General features: G+C 43.1%; 1 protein-coding gene across 1 annotated transcript in view; it reads right to left on the reverse strand.

Annotated features, from left to right (window-relative positions):
* Window positions 1–18,118, reverse strand: part of has2 (hyaluronan synthase 2) — a 38,439-nt gene extending 20,321 nt beyond the window's left edge. The window contains exons 1-2 of the mRNA XM_071395794.1: window positions 17,544–18,118; window positions 3,578–4,204 (exon numbers count right to left, since the gene is read on the reverse strand). Of these exons, the coding sequence (XP_071251895.1) occupies window positions 3,578–4,204 (627 nt within the window). The 5' untranslated portion in view covers window positions 17,544–18,118. The remainder of the gene's footprint in view (window positions 1–3,577; window positions 4,205–17,543) is intronic.
* Between the last annotated feature and the right edge of the window lie 1,525 nt (window positions 18,119–19,643).

Genomic DNA, 19,643 nt, shown 5'->3' on the forward strand with positions numbered 1-19,643 from the left:
GAGGACCTACACTCCAGTATTATCCAGAGCAGTTTGATCAGACCTACACTACAGTATTATTCAGAGCAGTTTGGAGGACCTACTCTCCAGTATTATCCAGAGCAGTTTGATCAGACCTACACTACAGTATTATCCAGAGCAGTTTGGAGGACCTACACTCCAGTATTATCCAGAGCAGTTTGATCAGACCTACACTACAGTATTATCCAGAGCAGTTTGGAGGATCTACACTCCAGTATTATCCAGAGCAGTTTGATCAGACCTACACTACAGTATTATTCAGAGCAGTTTGGAGGACCTACACTCCAGTATTATCCAGAGCAGTTTGATCAGACCTACACTCCAGTATTATCCAGAGCAGTTTGATCAGACCTACACTACAGTATTATTCAGAGCAGTTTGGAGGACCTACTCTCCAGTATTATCCAGAGCAGTTTGGAGGACCTACACTCCAGTATTATCCAGAGCAGTTTGGAGGACCTACTCTCCAGTATTATCCAGAGCAGTTTGATCAGACCTACACTCCAGTATTATCCAGAGCAGTTTGATCAGACCTACACTACAGTATTATTCAGAGCAGTTTGGAGGACCTACTCTCCAGTATTATCCAGAGCAGTTTGATCAGACCTACACTACAGTATTATCCAGAGCAGTTTGGAGGACCTACACTCCAGTATTATCCAGAGCAGTTTGATCAGACCTACACTACAGTATTATCCAGAGCAGTTTGGAGGATCTACACTCCAGTATTATCCAGAGCAGTTTGATCAGACCTACACTACAGTATTATTCAGAGCAGTTTGGAGGACCTACACTCCAGTATTATCCAGAGCAGTTTGATCAGACCTACACTCCAGTATTATCCAGAGCAGTTTGATCAGACCTACACTACAGTATTATTCAGAGCAGTTTGGAGGACCTACTCTCCAGTATTATCCAGAGCAGTTTGGAGGACCTACACTCCAGTATTATCCAGAGCAGTTTGGAGGACCTACTCTCCAGTATTATCCAGAGCAGTTTGATCAGACCTACACTCCAGTATTATCCAGAGCAGTTTGATCAGACCTACACTACAGTATTATCCAGAGCAGTTTGGAGGACCTACACTCCAGTACTATCCAGAGCAGTTTGATCAGACCTACACTCCAGTATTATCCAGAGCAGTTTGGAGGACCTACACTCCAGTATTATCCAGAGCAGTTTGATCAGACCTACACTACAGTATTATCCAGAGCAGTTTGGAGGACCTACACTCCAGGATTATCCAGAGCAGTTTGGAGGACCTACACTCCAGTATTATCCAGAGCAGTTTGATCAGACCTACACTACAGTATTATTCCAGAGCAGTTTGGATGACCAACACTCCAGTATTATCCAGAGCAGTTTGATCAGACCTACACTCCAGTATTATCCAGAGCAGTTTGATCAGACCTACACTACAGTATTATCCAGAGCAGTTTGGAGGACCTACACTCCAGTATTATCCAGAGCAGTTTGATCAGACCTACACTCCAGTATTATCCAGAGCAGTTTGATCAGACCTACACTACAGTATTATCCAGAGCAGTTTGGAGGACCTACACTCCAGTATTATCCAGAGCAGTTTGATCAGACCTACACTCCAGTATTATCCAGAGCAGTTTGGAGGACCTACACTCCAGTATTATCCAGAGCAGTTTGATCAGACCTACACTACAGTATTATCCAGAGCAGTTTGGAGGACCTACACTCCAGGATTATCCAGAGCAGTTTGGAGGACCTACACTCCAGTATTATCCAGAGCAGTTTGATCAGACCTACACTACAGTATTATTCCAGAGCAGTTTGGATGACCAACACTCCAGTATTATCCAGAGCAGTTTGATCAGACCTACACTACAGTATTATCCAGAGCAGTTTGGAGGACCTACACTCCAGTATTATCCAGAGCAGTTTGATCAGACCAACACTACAGTATTATTCAGAGCAGTTTGGAGGACCTACACTCCAGGATTATCCAGAGCAGTTTGGAGGACCTACACTCCAGTATTATCCAGAGCAGTTTGATCAGACCTACACTACAGTATTATTCCAGAGCAGTTTGGATGACCAACACTCCAGTATTATCCAGAGCAGTTTGATCAGACCTACACTCCAGTATTATCCAGAGCAGTTTGATCAGACCTACACTACAGTATTATCCAGAGCAGTTTGGAGGACCTACACTCCAGTATTATCCAGAGCAGTTTGGAGGACCTACACTACAGTATTATCCAGAGCAGTTTGGAGGACCTACACTACAGTATTATCCAGAGCAGTTTGGAGGACCTACTCTACAGTATTATCCAGAGCAGTTTGATCAGACCTACACTCCAGTATTATTCAGAGCAGTTTGGAGGACCTACACTCCAGTATTATCCAGAGCAGTTTGATCAGACCTACACTACAGTATTATCCAGAGCAGTTTGGAGGACCTACACTCCAGTATTATCCAGAGCAGTTTGATCAGACCTACACTACAGTATTATCCAGAGCAGTTTGGAGGATCTACACTCCAGTATTATCCAGAGCAGTTTGATCAGACCTACACTACAGTATTATTCAGAGCAGTTTGGAGGACCTACACTACAGTATTATTCAGAGCAGTTTGGAGGACCTACACTCCAGTATTATCCAGAGCAGTTTGATCAGACCTACACTACAGTATTATCCAGAGCAGTTTGGAGGACCTACACTCCAGTATTATCCAGAGCAGTTTGGAGGATCTACACTCCAGTATCATCCAGAGCAGTTTGATCAGACCTACACTCCAGTATTATCCAGAGCAGTTTGGAGGACCTACACTCCAGTATTATCCAGAGCAGTTTGGAGGACCTACTCTCCAGTATTATCCAGAGCAGTTTGATCAGACCTACACTACAGTATTATCCAGAGCAGTTTGGAGGACCTACTCTCCAGTATTATCCAGAGCAGTTTGATCAGACCTACACTACAGTATTATGTAGAACAGTTTGGAGGACCTACACTCCAATATTATCCAGAGCAGTTTTTTCAGACCTAAACTCCAGTATTATCCAGAGCAGTTGGAGGACCTACACTACAGTATTATCTAGAACAGTTTGGAGGACCTACACTCCAGTATTATCCAGAACAGTTTGGAGGACATACTCTACAGTATTGCTGTATAACTATTCACAATGTAGTATATACAGCACAGTTGGTGCTGTTTACTTAGTAAATGTTAATGAAGGAACTTAATACATGCCTTGGGATAGTAGCTAATGCGGATACTGTCACTTTTAAAGTTCCTCACTGAGAATACTGTGTGTTTTGACATGATGCTATGCAACATGATCTGACTCCAACCTATTAGCCTACAGGTCTCTCCACTTTGTCTGAGTTGGACTGAGTGCAGAAACATATGTAAATGGGTTTAACGCTGAGCTCTAGCACTCTGTGAACAGCATTAGCCTTACAGCCGTAGGGCTACAGTACATACACAAGGCCTCCACACCATCCTTTTAAAGAAAGAGAGCACAAAAGGGTCTTTGTGTACCCCACCGCCCCCCCTCCAACCCCTCCTCCCCCCACGACTTACCTGAACATAGTCCACACTCCTCCCCAGGGCTTTGAAGGCTGTGTACATTACTTCCCTCTTGCCTCCCCACTTCTGCATGATGCAGACACATTTATTATTGAGCACAAGGCGCGAGATGGCCTGCAGGCTCTCAGCGTACATCTGGTCCGTCTCCTCAGGTCCCCGGTGGTGGTAGTTATTTTTCCAGACGTACGTGGTGGCTTTATCCCACCCCATGATCTCCCGGAAGATCTCCATCATGTAGTTGTCTTCCTCGTTATTCCCGTCGATCACCATGATGACCTTGATGCCCGGGTAGGTCAACCTCTTGACCGATACCAAACACTTCCTCAGGTAGGCCGGGTCCTCCTGATAGGCTGCAATGCACAGGGCCAGTGATTTGGTGAGTTTGATGGGCGTCTCCAGGGATCTCCTCATGTTCCGGTGTTCTAGGACAGCAAACAGACTCTGGATGATGAGGTGGATGACCAGGATGGCCCCGTACAGCCCGAAGGACAAGTGGTTTCGTGCCGTGGTGAAAAACTGGTAGCCCATGATGTAGGCGGTAGAAATTCCCACGAGTAGCGAGACTCCAAACATTGTCGTCCCGAAAATTCTTAGGTAGGTGAGAGCTTTGTCACATTTCATCTGGAAAAGCAAACAAGACCAGAATCATTGTCAATGTCAAATGAGATGACAGTAGAGACATACAGTGGGATCAATAATGAGATGACAGTAGAGACATACAGTGGGATCAATAATCAGATGACAGTAGAGACATACAGTGGGATCAATAATGAGATGACAGTAGAGACATACAGTGGGATCAATAATGAGATGACAGTAGAGACGTACAGTGGGATCAATAATGAGATGACAGTAGAGACATACAGTGGAATCAATAATGAGATGACAGTAGAGTCACTGGGAGGACATTGATATGGTAATTACTAAATGAACACAGCTTCAGATATGAATTGGTCAACTTGTTAGAAATATACAGAAGACATAATGATGATAATGATGATATATGTTCCTAATAATCACCATAATGATGATAATGATGATATATGTACCTAATAATCACCATAATGATGATAATGATAATAAATGTACCTAATAATCACCATAATGATGATATATGTACCTAATATTCACAATAATGATGATATTGATGATATATGTACCTAATAATCACCATAATGATGATAATGATGATAAATGTACCTAATAATCACCATAATGATGATAAAAAATGTACCTAATAATCACCATAATGATGATAATGATGATAATGTACCTAATAATCACCATAATGATGATAATGATGATAAATGTACCTAATAATTACCATAATGATGATAATGATGATACATGTACCTAATAATCACCATAATGATGATAAATGTACCTAATAATCACCATAATGATGATAATGATGATACATGTACCTAATAATCACCATAATTATGATAATGGTGATAAATGTACCTAATAATCATCATTACGATGCGTCACTTTAACAGCTCTTCCCTAACTCTACTCTGTCACCATAGCAACAGACTCCATGTTTTACAACAACAAGAAAACGGGATCAGACAGACTGTAAACAGACTCCTCCCATCCCTCTCTCCCTACATCCCCCTCCCCAAAATCCCCCTCTAAATGTCAGATGGTTCTCTATGGCCGATTGTTCCAAGTCTTTTTATTAACGCTGCATCCCATCTGCTGGGCAGACGTAAGAGTCGAGCGAGAGAGCGAGCACCACCCTCTGACATCATCTGTTTATATCTCCGTGGGAAGACAAGAGCAGGGAAATATAAAACGCTGCCTCTCCACGAAAGACCCTTCTGTCACATTGAAGAATATGGTGGTACATTTGATCAGTTGAGGCAGTAGGAGGGTGGCACCTTTTGTTTAAGGCTTAGACATGTGATAGTTTAAGTGACACTTCAAGGTGTCTAATGCTGTTGAAAAGCAGAGAAACACTATCATGACTTGTTTTATTTGAATGCCAGTTTTTTTGGGTCTCCACAGTGAAGCAGGTAGTAGTGCATCTTGTTACTTTGTTTTAATTAAAGATCTTGGATCTATCATAAGTGACACTTTGATGTGTCCAATGCTGCCTGCATGGGTCTGTCCAGTAACACTAAAGACCCATCTGTCACAATGGAGAACAAAGTGGTACTTCTTGGTCAAATAAAGGCAGAGGGCGTCTTGGTAGACTACATTAAAGGCTGAGGTTGTCTTGGTAGACTACATTAAAGGCTGAGGTCGTCTTGGTAGACTACATTAAAGGCTGAGGTTGTCTTGGTAGACTACATTAAAGGCTGAGGTCGTCTTGGTAGACTACATTAAAGGCTGAGGTTGTCTTGGTAGACTACATTAAAGGCTGAGGTTGTCTTGGTAGACTACATTAAAGGCTGAGGTTGTCTTGGTAGACTACATTAAAGGCTGAGGTTGTCTTGGTAGACTACATTAAAGGCTGAGGTTGTCTTGGTAGACTACATTAAAGGCTGAGGGCGTCTTGGTAGACTACATTAAAGGCTGAGGGCGTCTTGGTAGACTACAGTAAAGGCTGAGGTCATCTTGGTAGACTATATTAAAGGCTGAGGGCGTCTTGGTAGTCTACATTAAAGGCTGAGGTTGTCTTGGTAGACTACATTAAAGGCTGAGGGACGTTTTGGTAGGTTACATTAAAGGCTGAGGTCGTCTTGGTAGACTACATTAAAGGCTGAGGTTGTCTTGGTAGACTACAGTAAAGGCTGAGGTTGTCTTGGTAGACTACATTAAAGGCTGAGGGCGTCTTGGTAGACTACAGTAAAGGCTGAGGTTGTCTTGGTAGACTACATTAAAGGCTGAGGTTGTCTTGGTAGACTACATTAAAGGCTGAGGTTGTCTTGGTAGACTACATTAAAGGCTGAGGTTGTCTTGGTAGACTACATTAAAGGCTGAGGTTGTCTTGGTAGACTACATTAAAGGCTGAGGGCGTCTTGGTAGACTACATTAAAGGCTGAGGTTGTCTTGGTAGACTACATTAAAGGCTGAGGTTGTCTTGGTAGACTACATTAAAGGCTGAGGGCGTCTTGGTAGACTACATTAAAGGCTGAGGGCGTCTTGGTAGACTACATTAAAGGCTGAGGTTGTCTTGGTAGACTACATTAAAGGCTGAGGTTGTCTTGGTAGACTACATTAAAGGCTGAGGTTGTCTTGGTAGACTACATTAAAGGCTGAGGGACGTTTTGGTAGGTTACATTAAAGGCTGAGGTCGTCTTGGTAGACTACATTAAAGGCTGAGGTTGTCTTGGTAGACTACAGTAAAGGCTGAGGTTGTCTTGGTAGACTACATTAAAGGCTGAGGTTGTCTTGGTAGACTACAGTAAAGGCTGAGGTTGTCTTGGTAGACTACATTAAAGGCTGAGGTTGTCTTGGTAGACTACATTAAAGGCTGAGGTTGTCTTGGTAGACTACATTAAAGGCTGAGGTTGTTTTGGTAGACTACATTAAAGACTGAGGTTGTCTTGGTAGACTACATTAAAGGCTGAGGTTGTCTTGGTAGACTACATTAAAGACTGAGGTTGTCTTGGTAGACTACATTAAAGGCTGAGGTTGTCTTGGTAGACTACATTAAAGGCTGAGGTTGTCTTGGTAGACTACATTAAAGGCTGAGGTTGTTTTGGTAGACTACATTAAAGACTGAGGTTGTCTTGGTAGACTACATTAAAGGCTGAGGTTGTCTTGGTAGACTACATTAAAGGCTGAGGTTGTCTTGGTAGACTACATTAAAGGCTGAGGTTGTCTTGGTAGACTACATTAAAGGCTGAGGGACGTTTTGGTAGGTTACATTAAAGGCTGAGGTCATCTTGGTAGACTACATTAAAGGCTGAGGTTGTCTTGGTAGACTACATTAAAGGCTGAGGTCGTCTTGTAGACTACATTAAAGGCTGAGGGACGTTTTGGTAGACTACATTAAAGGCTGAGGGACGTTTTGGTAGACTACATTAAAGGCTGAGGGACGTTTTGGTAGGTTACATTAAAGGCTCAGGTCGTCTTGGTAGACTACATTAAAGGATTATATGTAGTCTAAGTTGCAGTCCAAGGCTGTCTAAAAGCAAAGAAACCCTGACATGTCTTGTTGGACTTGTGCTTGTAATTTGAGTTTTAAAATCAGCCACCTCCTTGATTTGGATTAAGGACTGGAATGGGCCTCCTTGATTTGGATTAAGGACTGGAATGGGAACAGTGACATATAAAATGCTGCATGCATGGGTCTCCCTCCACGTGACCTAAAGCAGTAAGCGTAGAAACGCCTGAAACTAGATCCCCCCCCCCTACATACGGGTATGAATCTAGATTCTCTACATACTGGTCTGAAACTAGATTCCCAACATACTGGTCTGAAACTAGATTCCCTACATCCTGGTCTGAAACCAGATCCTCTACATACTGGTATGAAACTAGATCCTCTACATACTGGTATGAAACTAGATCCTCTACATACTGGTATGAAACTAGATCCTCTACATACTGGTATGAAACTAGATCCTCTACATACTGGTCTGAAACTAGATTCCCTACATCCTGGTCTGAAACTAGATCCTCTACATACTGGTATGAAACTAGATGCCCTACATCCTGGTCTTGACAAGAAGGAAATAAACTGTCGGGGGAGGTTCTCTTCTGCACTGTTCAACCAATCCAGTAAATATGGAGGAGGAGTTAAGATGGAGTGTCTCCTTGTTAACATCCAAAAGTGGAAGACACACGACGTCACAGGCTCTCTTTCCATTTCCCCTGACAACTGGAACATCCATCCGGTCGTTAGGGTCTCAGCAGAGGTTACTCTCCATGAAAGACCTCTCTATCTGTCACAGTGAAGAAGAAGGTGGTACATCGTGGTACATAAAGTCTTGGATATGTGATTGCATAAGTGACACATCGTGATGTGTACGATGATGTTGTGAAGCAAAGAAACCCTGACACGCCTTGTGTCTAGACTGTAGTTTGCTTTCTTTTTATAAAATCAGCCACCTCCTTGGCATGGAATAAGGCCTGGATCACTTGATACAGGATGATAAGTAGATGTAATCAGTGTGTGAGGCGAGCTAAGTGCTGAACTGGCATGTTTCTGGACTTAAAGCGTCATCACATTTACAAGACCTCTGATTCCATTGCCCTCCATATGTTCCAAGTCCCCACCCCTTGGCCAACTGGTTAACCTAACGCATTGGTGTTAACGTCTGTAGTGTTAAACCAGTACAAAGAGTGTCCCAAACCAAAAATATTTCATTTCAAGTCTCACTGTTGTAGGCTACACTTTGTGTGAACTGTGAACCTAAACCCCCCATTCAGAGGGTGCTAAAACAGCCTAGATAGTTAAACCCTGTGGGCCAAATGCAGAAGGATTAACCACTAATGTGTGTAAGTGACGGTTTGCTGTCGTGGACTGTTTGGAGAAGGAGGTGCTTTCTGTACCCTTGAGTGCCATACATACAGGGACATTTGAAATGTTTGAATTGAATGGTGTATTGAAATAAAATGTAGTTGGTGGATGGAAATAAACTATTTCAAATGTGTGTGTGTGCACGCTTGCGTGTGTGTGTGTGTGTGTGTGTGTGCGCATGCTTGTGTGTGTGTGTGTGTGTGTGTGTGTGTGTGTGTGTGTGTGTGTGTGTGTGTGTGTGTGTGTGTGTGTGTGTGTGTGTGTGTGTGTGTGTGTGTGTGTGTGTGTGTGTGTGTGTGTGTGTGTGTGTGTGTGTGTGTGTGTGTGTGTGTGTGTGTGTGTGTGTGTGTGCGACATTGAGGGTGTCATCAACATATTGAGATGATGTCACCTCACAGTTGCACAAGGCCCTGTGTGTGTTGTCCCTGGACTGTATGCTGGTGGGTTAGCTTGAACACGTCCAGACTGACAATACGTACCAAATGGCACCCTATTCCCTGTATAGTGCACTACTTTTGACCAGAGCCATATGGGCCCTTGTTAAAAAGTAGTGCACTAAATAGGGAATAGTGTGCCATTTGCGACACGACCTGACTGACGCACTGTGTCGGCTGGGTCTGGGTCTGGGCCTGGGTCTGGGTCTGGGCGGGACACTCCCTTTGCCTGAGATAACACCGCAATGATCTCAATTGATAGTGAGTAAGGCTGAGTAAGTGAAGGGGGATGTTGGAGAGTGAAGGCTGAGTAAGTGATGGGGGGTGTAGGAGAGTGAAGGCTGAGTATGTGATGGGGGATGTAGGAGAGTGAAGGCTGAGTAAGTGAAGGGGGGTGTAGGAGTGAATGCTGAGTAAGTGATGGGGGATGTAGGAGAGTGAAGACTGAGTAAGTGATGGGGGATGTAGGAGAGTGAAGGCTGAGTAAGTGATGGGGGATGTAGGAGAGTGAAGGCTGAGTAAGTGATGAGGGATGTAGGAGAGTGAAGGCTGAGTAAGTGATGGGGGATGTTGGAGAGTGAAGGCTGAGTAAGTGATGGGGGATGTAGGAGAGTGAAGGCTGAGTAAGTGAAGGGGGATGTTGGAGAGTGAAGGCTGAGTAAGTGATGGGGGATGTAGGAGAGTGAAGGCTGAGTAAGTGAAGGGGGGTGTAGGAGAGTGAAGGCTGAGTAAGTGATGGGGGGTGTAGGAGAGTGAAGGCTGAGTAAGTGATGGGGGATGTAGGAGAGTGAAGGCTGAGTAAGTGATGGGGGGTGTAGGAGAGTGAAGGCTGAGTAAGTGAAGGGGGATGTAGGAGAGTGAAGGCTGAGTAAGTGATGGGGGATGTAGGAGAGTGAAGGCTGAGTAAGTGAAGGGGGATGTTGGAGAGTGAAGGCTGAGTAAGTGATGGGGGATGTAGGAGAGTGAAGGCTGAGTAAGTGATGGGGGATGTAGGAGAGTGAAAGCTGAGTAAGTGATGGGGGGTGTAGGAGAGTGAAGGCTGAGTAAGTGATGGGGGATGTAGGAGAGTGAAGGCTGAGTAAGTGATGGGGGGTGTAGGAGAGTGAAGGCTGAGTAAGTGATGGGGGGTGTAGGAGAGTGAAGGCTGAGTAAGTGAAGGGGGGTGTAGGAGAGTGAAGGCTGAGTAAGTGATGGGGGATGTAGGAGAGTGAAGGCTGAGTAAGTGAAGGGGGATGTTGGAGAGTGAAGGCTGAGTAAGTGAAGGGGGGTGTAGGAGAGTGAAGGCTGAGTAAGTGATGGGGGATGTAGGAGAGTGAAGGCTGAGTAAGTGATGGGGGATGTAGGAGAGTGAAGGCTGAGTAAGTGAAGGGGGATGTAGGAGAGTGAAGGCTGAGTAAGTGAAGGGGGATGTTGGAGAGTGAAGGCTGAGTAAGTGATGGGGGATGTAGGAGAGTGAAGGCTGAGTAAGTGATGGGGGATGTTGGAGAGTGAAGGCTGAGTAAGTGATGGGGGATGTTGGAGAGTGAAGGCTGAGTAAGTGATGGGGGATGTTGGAGAGTGAAGGCTGAGTAAGTGATGGGGGATGTAGGAGAGTGAAGGCTGAGTAAGTGATGGGGGATGTAGGAGAGTGAAGGCTGAGTAAGTGAAGGGGGGTGTAAGAGAGTGAAGGCTGAGTAAGTGATGGGGGGTGTAGGAGAGTGAAGGCTGAGTAAGTGAAGGGGGATGTAGGAGAGTGAAGGCTGAGTAAGTGATGGGGGATGTAGGAGAGTGAAGGCTGAGTAAGTGATGGGGGGTGTAGGAGAGTGAATGCTGAGTAAGTGATGGGGGATGTTGGAGAGTGAAGGCTGAGTAAGTGATGGGGGATGTAGGAGAGTGAAGGCTGAGTATGTGATGGGGGATGTAGGAGAGTGAAGGCTGAGTATGTGATGGGGGATGTTGGAGAAGGAAGGTAACCAATAAAAATCTTGTGGCTGCAGCCAACTGCAAGTCTAACACATGTCATGTTATACCGTACTGTAACTACAGCTGAGGTAGCGTGAGAGAGTGTGTGTGTGCGTCTGCATCTGTGTTTGTGCTCGCTTTTGTGTGTGTGAGCCTGCATGTGCGCACGTGTGTGTGTTTCTGTAGGCTATAGCGTAATGTATCTGCCATGTTGGTGAAACAGCATGGTAGCTGACATGTAAAGACTTCATATTTACACCTGTTGTCTGACTACCTGTCTGAGAATCCAACATGAAGACCATTAGTTTGATTCTGCTGGAGCTGGGCCTGTTCCAGGAGGGGTATAAAGGCTAGGCGGACACAGGGAGGGGTTCCTGTGCTGAGCTGGACAGACTCAACGGAGAGTTGAATCATGGTCAGTGGGGAAAACCTAAACTCCAAGGCTTTGACGGTTTAGATGAAATACAACACTGCAGGCCAGAGCAGAGCTGAGCAAATCTGAAACTGGGCCAAGTGTACTTGAGGTCTGTTCTGTTCAACAACTGAAATAGAATCGTGGTAATGACTGTGGTCAATGGACTTTACAGCTCTAAAACGAATACCTGCTGTAGTCAAAAACACTTTATTAATGTAGTGGTCTCCCGCCGTGGAGGTGCAGTTCACACCTGGTCAGTGACGTGGGCTGTGTCCCAAAGGACACCAAATCCCCTATATAGTGCACTACTTTAAAAAAAACAGAACCCTGTAGACCACAGCTGTATGAAGTGCACTAGATAGGGAATAGGGTGCCATTTGGGACACAACCATGCCCACACTTGATATAACTTTAATAACCCTTGTCTTGCTAACAGTTGTCTTGGTAGTAGTTGTCTTGGTAACACTTGTCTTGCTAACAGTTGTCTTGGTACCACTAATCTTGCTAACACTTGTCTTGGTAACACTTGTCTTTCTAACAGTTGTCTTGGTAACACTTATCTTGCTAACCATTGTCTTGCTAAGCATTGTCTTGCTAACACTTGTCTTGGTAACACTTGTCTTCGTAACACTTGTCTTGCTAACAGTTGTCATGCTAAAAGTTGTCTTGCTGACAGTTGTCTTGCTAAAAGTTGTCTTGCTAACAGTTGTCTTGCTAAAAGTTGTCTTGCTAACAGTTGTCTTGCTAACACTTGTCTTGGTAACAGTTGCTTGCTAAACGTTGTCTTAATAACCCTTGTCTTGCTAACACTTGTCTTGCTAACACTTGTCTTGCTAATACTTGTCTTGCTAATATTTGTCTTGCTAATACTTGTCTTGCTAACACTTGTCTTGCTAACACTTGTCTTGCTAACACTTGTCTTGCTAACAGCTGTCTTGCTAACAGTTGTCTTGCTAACACTTGTCTTGGCAACAGGTGTCTTGGTAACAGTTGCCTTGCTAACAGTATGTGTAGAAGGAGGATGAAAGGATAGAAGAGGGTTGCTGAATGAAAAAATATGAACATTGAATTGACATATTGAGGTGTATGGTGAGGTGGAACTTCATGTGTGGAATAATCAATCAATCAATCAATCAATCAAATGGTGTACCATCACCATGAATATATGGCTTCAATGGCACCTACACCTTACAGCATGTGCAGAAGGGGGAAATATATCTGGATAGAAAGGGGTTGTTGAAGAAAAAAATCAGTTGGTGTCCTGTATTTAATAAATGTTTAAAGTGATGTCCTTGTGTTGCTGGATGGGATTTAGCGTAGCACTTACAGACTGCACGCTGAAGTGGAGCCTCATGTGTAGTCATGAAGACCAGTAAAGTCAGATCCCCATTCCATTATTTATGGTTTCATTACGCATCTGTGTTACATGCTAATACAGTAACGGTACTATATTACAGTACTATAGTTGAAGTCTACAGAGATTCCACTTCATGTCTGAGAGGCACAGCTGCAGTAAAATGAAGATGGCCCTCAATACTGCCATTATAAATGGCAGGAAACACATGCCTCATGACGACTATTCTATAGCAGATTGAAAGACAGGAACGCATGGAATGACCAGGAATCCTTGTACAAGATGTTAATTATATATACAGTACTGTACTATCTCAAAGCTAGCTACTGTAGTTAGTAACTTGTAGTTCTTGCTATCTTGCTACTGTTGTTAGCAACTTCTAGTTCTTGCTTGCTTCTATAGTTAGCTACTTGTAGTTCTTGCTAGGCTTGCTTCTGTAGTTAGCTACTTGTAGTTCTTGCTTGCTTCTGTAGTTAGCTACTTGTAGTTCTTGCTAGGCTTGCTTCTGTAATTAGCAACTTGTAGTTCTTGCTTGCTTCTATAGTTAGCTACTTGTAGTTCTTGCTTGCTTCTGTAGTTAGCTACTTGTAGTTCTTGCTTGCTTCTGTAGTTAGCTACTTGTAGTTCTTGCTTGCTTCTGTAGTTAGCTACTTGTAGTTCTTGCTTGCTTCTGTAGTTAGCTACTTGTAGTTCTTGCTTGCTTCTGTAGTTAGCTACTTGTAGTTCTTGCTTGCTTCTGTAGTTATCTACTTGTAGTTCTATCTAGGCTTGCTACTGTTGTTAGTTCAGATCGAACCTTCTCTTGAACTGGACTTAAAAGCAAACTCAATGAACACAAGTCACTGAGGTTCTGAAACGTGATTAAGAGACAACTAGTAATGTGTCAAAAGGCACAGAGGGTTACTTCTTTGTGTGTGTGTGTGGTTGTGTGTGTGTGAAGTGACGTCCCCCGTCCCCCCCTCCTCCCCTTAACCCTCTTGTAGTTCCGGAACCCTATGTAGATGTACAGCCTTTCCCTGTGGCTGCAGTATTCTCACCGGTGTGGGAATCATGTTGTCATTAAGTGTTCCATCATTAAATGGAACACCCTACTCCTCTTCCTCTCCTGATTGGAATCAGCTGTAGTAGTCACCGTACAACACAGAGTCTTCCCTCATACAGCTCCCTCTCTCTTTCTGGATGGGTTGAACCTCAGGAAGAGGAGGAGACTGTGTGTGATGTTGAACTTGGGCGGTGGTGGCGCCTTGCCATCCTTGGCTCCTGGATGCTTTCCTGATTCAGCTAGCTCTCTGACTCATCCATCACATCTCTCTGTCCCTCCCTCCTTCCTGTCTGGTCTGTGATCCTCCACCACTACTAATTATTGTTACTCCAACTACCTGACTTTCTGCTACTCACCTCCTCTTTATGCTTCCCTCCTTCCCTTCTTCCCCCCCTCCCAGCTTCCTTCCCAGCTTCCCTCCCTCCTAGCTTCCCTTCTTCCCTCCCTCCCAGCTTCCTTCCCAGGTTCCCTCCTTCCCTCCCTCCCAGCTTCCCTCCTTCCCTGCTTTCCTCCCTCCCAGCTTCCCTCTTTCCCAGCTTCTTTCCTTCCATGCTTCCCTCCCTCCCATCTTCCTTCCTTCCCTGCCTCCTGGCTTCCCTGCTTCCCTGCCTACCTGCTTCCCAGCCTGCAGTGTTTAAGCATGGCTGGCAAGGCCCTGACTGGGAGCACTAATACGGAACAGGCGTAGAATGGTTCCTGTGTAAATACACAAACTAACTCATTAGTGGATAGTCCTACAGAACTCTTCCTCTGTAAAGACACAAACCACCTCATTGGTAGATAGAACCTACAGAGATCTTGATTGCACACTGTATATACTGTAGGTGGGATTAGATAGAAAGAGTACGCCTACTAGAAATGGGATAAATGGTAGTCTGAAATGCAGACATCAACAATGCATCAGTTTGTGTGTTGCCATCTCTCTGTGTAAATGGTTGAGCAATGGCCCACAACGTAGCCATGGGCATGCTGAGTCATGACTTTCCTCATAGTAAGTAAGAGTGAGTAACCTTGTCCGAGCCAGAACGGACAAATGACTTCCCTCACAGGCAGCAGGCTTATTGTGACAAAGTTATTGTTCAACTATAAAGGTATACAGGTCCGGTAGATCAGGGATTCCCAAACTTGGTCCTGGAGCCCCCCCCCCCCCATTCCCCCTGGGTGCACGTTTAGTTTTTTCCCCCTAGCACTACACAGCTGATTCAAAGTGTTGATTATTTAAATTGGTTGTGTAGTGCTAAGGCAAAACCCAAAACGTGCACCCAGGGGAGGGAGGGGCTCCAGGACTGAGTTTGTGAAACCCTGCAGTAGATGACAGATGACTGGATGTTTCAGTTTTAAGACAGCATTGCCATTGTGACATTCTATGTAGTCATGTTCAACCATTTAATAACAATGTCATAACTGTGACTGAGGGAGTAGGTAAAAGCTGGGTATCTGACCTATAATGCCTGCCATCTGTCATAACAATGTTGACAATATAGTGACATATATTGAAAGGGAAGTCGGCCCACAGGGTTATGTCGTGGCTGTGTTAAACCTAGAATTCTTAAGTTGCTACATTCATTTTTGGACTTATTAATGAATGAATTAAAAAAACAGAGGCGGGTGCCTGCTTTGTTATTGTTTCAACTGAGGATTCCAGCTTTAAGCATCTCCATATATGTTGAGTGGAGGACTACCATGTCTCAACGGGAGTCTTCATGCGGTTAAAATGAATGGCAGCATGTACTCTAGCAGTCATGTCCCACTGGGCACACACTGGCTGAAACAACATTGTCTCCACGTCATTTTAATGAAATTATGTTGAACCAACGTGGAATTAAATTACGTTGAACCAATGTGGAATAGATGTTGAATTGACATCTGTGCCCAGTGGGATATTTTACTTTCAGAAATGAAAATAGTCTACTGTATACTGTAGGTGTACATCTTTGAAAAAATGTATAATCCCTACACGACAGATGAGATATGAATATCTCCACAAAGTATAGGCTTATCATGAATGATAACAAAAAATATGGAATCCAGTCAACTCAAAACCACTAACTAAATAAACTGTTATGGAATCAAGTCAACTCAAAACCACTAACTAAATAAACTGCTATGGAATCAAGTCAACTCAAAACCACTAACTAAATAAACTGCTATGGAATCAAGTCAACTCAAAACCACTAACTAAATAAACTGTTATGGAATCAAGTCAACTCAAAACCACTAACTAAATAAACTGCTATGGAATCAAGTCAACTCAAAACCACTAACTAAATAAACGGTTATAGAATCAAGTCAACTCAAAACCACTAACTAAATAAACTGTTATGGAATCACATCAACTCAAAACCACTAACTAAATAAACTGTTATGGAATCAAGTCAACTCAAAACCACTAACTAAATAAACTGCTTTGTAATGAATGGTGGGCTGCTATTTATGTGTTTCGAACAGCGCGCGCATCCACGCTGAGGTATACAAAACGCCTGAGCGGGAAAGGAAGGAAGTTCGAAGATCGTTGTGCCCTTGAATAAGGAGGGAACTTCACCCTCATTTGCTCCAGTACTACGGTGGCTGACCGTGTAAAACACCATATTTCACTGCATCTAACCTGTGTATGTGACAATAAATACAAAATAAATAAAATACTGTATCAATGGAAAAAAACGATATTTCGAACGTAGTGAGTGTGCTCTGAAGGAAACCCAATAGCTGCCTTGTCATTGGCTCAAGCACCCCTGCGATTCGAATGACGTATATGGCCGTGACGTCGACATATGTTTTATTCTAACAGTACAATAAATGATTTGGACAGTGATTATGCCCATCCTCGATGGAGTACCGTGTGAATCCAGTTCACTCTAAAACGTTATGGTGCAGATTTTTCCCCCCGTAGGCAGCAGGGAATAATAAAGAACTACCTTGTTTCGATTTTATAGTTCCACTATTTCATTTATCCACCGCATAATGGCTGAGATTAATACAATACTAAAGTCTATTAAAAAAAACATAACCAAACCACACATCAACATGTCTACAGGACTGTTCTGTATGGCATAGTAGCCCTACGGTCTATATCCTTCCATAGTACTTTAATATAACAAACACCAAATACTTCCCCACACCCTGACAGATAAAGCATCACTTCAGAAACGATCCATTGATGTGGATTAAACCATGACAATCATGACATGTTAACTTTAGTGGCCAAGTTTCATCCAAAGCTCCATTCATTGAATTCAAATTATTCTAAATGAAAAATGTCAAACAAAATAAAAATGTATGTTCTTATAATGAAAGAAAAACAGCTAGTTAGTTGATAACAAAGTTGTCAAAGGTAATAATATTGATGTGATGGGCATACCTTGAAGCAGCTGTGAGGGTCCTGTGCCGTTTCTTTAAATGGATGCAGTCAGCATAGGCTCGGTTTGCAGCGTTCAACTTGGAGAAAACTTCTCAGAAACGTCTCTTCTTGAGTCACCTTTGCAGAAACACTCATGAAGCTTCTTAAAATGTTCTTCATAAAGAAAAAAGTTTGTGCAATTTTCCAAGTCTTCTTGTTTTGAACGGTTGAAAAAATATCATTCAAGTATTGTATTTTTTTTTCTTCGTTTAACTTCTCTCTTTGCATACATTAATTATATAATGTATACATTTTAAATGTATACAAATCATCTTGTTAGTCAACTTTGGCATAAGTGTAATATATACAATGAATAAAAGAAATAAACAAAATAAAGAAAAAATATAAAAATGGTCATTCAACAGTAGTCAATGTTGGTGAGAAGAGCTGTAGGTAATACAGGTTAAAGTCATGAACTGCCCAACCACGCTACTTTTACTACTTCTTCAGCGTCTAATTCCTTCCAGACGTCCTGGGTTTATGCTTCCTGCACGTAGCTCCTTACGTTTCAAAAGACTCTTAACCAGGGAGAGTTTTTGGACTTGTTTTAATAAGGGGGGAAGGTTTGAAGATGAGGAGGAGCAACTTATTGAGGAGAGAAGAGAAAGAAAAAAAAGTTGATGCCCACAAGTAAGTACCCCATTCAAACTTCTGAGACGTGTACACGGGGATGGAGACGTGCCTTAGGCTAATTAACCTGAATGTTCTTGGGGGAATACATGCAGAGAGATTTCATTCGATTTTGATTACGTGCAATATGCTTTCGAAATCTGAAAATAGTTTCTTTGCTACTTTGTGTGAGGGTTTTCCATGACAATGTCAGAGCATAGCCTACAGTTAAAACGCATCATCCTTTAACAAAACTCAAAAAAACACCACTTTTATTCGTTGTTATATTAGCTCGAAAGAATAACTATTATTCTTGCAATATAACTTGTAATATTTTCCTGCTATCTTTTCTGTGCCCGTAAAGACCGTAATTATCCATCTGGTATTTGTCTGCCATCCATCAGTAGGAGCGCAGTACAATCATTGGCCAGCAGGGAGCGCCATATAATTCTAAACCCAGTACTAGAGCCCTTGCCATGGAATAGTCTACTGCGGAGTCATGTAATAAGATCTAAATATATGACTCTGGTCTACTGTAGATGCACAGTCATTGGACAAGGCACATTCCTCTACCTTGTGATGGAATTCAAATAGGTGTAAAAATGACAATATCAGTCATTCTAAAAGCTAATCAATGGCTAGCCAGAGTATTTGCATTGCCCCCCCCCCCCCCCCCCCCCTCCTTTGAACACTGCTGCCATTCTCTGTTTATTATCTATGCATAGTCACCTTAACTCTACCTACATGTACATATTACCTCAATTACCTCGACTAACCGGAGCCCCCATTGACTCCGTACCGGTACCCCCTGTCTATAGCCTCGCTATTCTTATTTAACTGCTGCTCTTTAATGATTTGTTACTTTTATTTCTTATTTTTTACGTATTTATTTTTTACTGAACACATATTTTTCTTAAAACTGCATTGTTGGGCTTGTAAGTAAGCATTTCACTGTAAGGTCTACACTTGTTGTATTCGGCGCATGTGACCAATACAATCTGATGTGATTCATGTCTTCAACAGAGAAAACGTGATTTTCATCTACCGTCCCAAGAGCTTTGTACGTTTTCATTATTGAATGTGACAGAAATTCCCAATTAAAAGTCACTTGGCTGAAAATCCAAACATAATATATAAGATGAAAATAATATTGGTCGCTCACATTTCTTATTATTATAATCCCTGAGTTGAACAAGAACAGTTGGATCGAATGACATGCCATTGAAATACCCCATACAGCTGTGTGTGTTTATTTGTTCTGTATAAAACATATGCCTGTCAAGCTCAAAGGACTTTCTCTGCCAGGGAGGGACATTGTCATGACATTGTCCTTCTCCTGTCTATGTTGCCCAGCCACTATATTGATTTAAACAAGGATACACAATTACTTTTACCTTCCCCACACACACGCATACGAACACACACACACGCACGCACGCACGCACGCGCACG

The sequence above is a fragment of the Salvelinus alpinus genome, chromosome 4 (genome assembly GCF_045679555.1).
Source record: "Salvelinus alpinus chromosome 4, SLU_Salpinus.1, whole genome shotgun sequence".
In the NCBI taxonomy this organism is placed as follows: domain Eukaryota; kingdom Metazoa; phylum Chordata; class Actinopteri; order Salmoniformes; family Salmonidae; genus Salvelinus; species Salvelinus alpinus.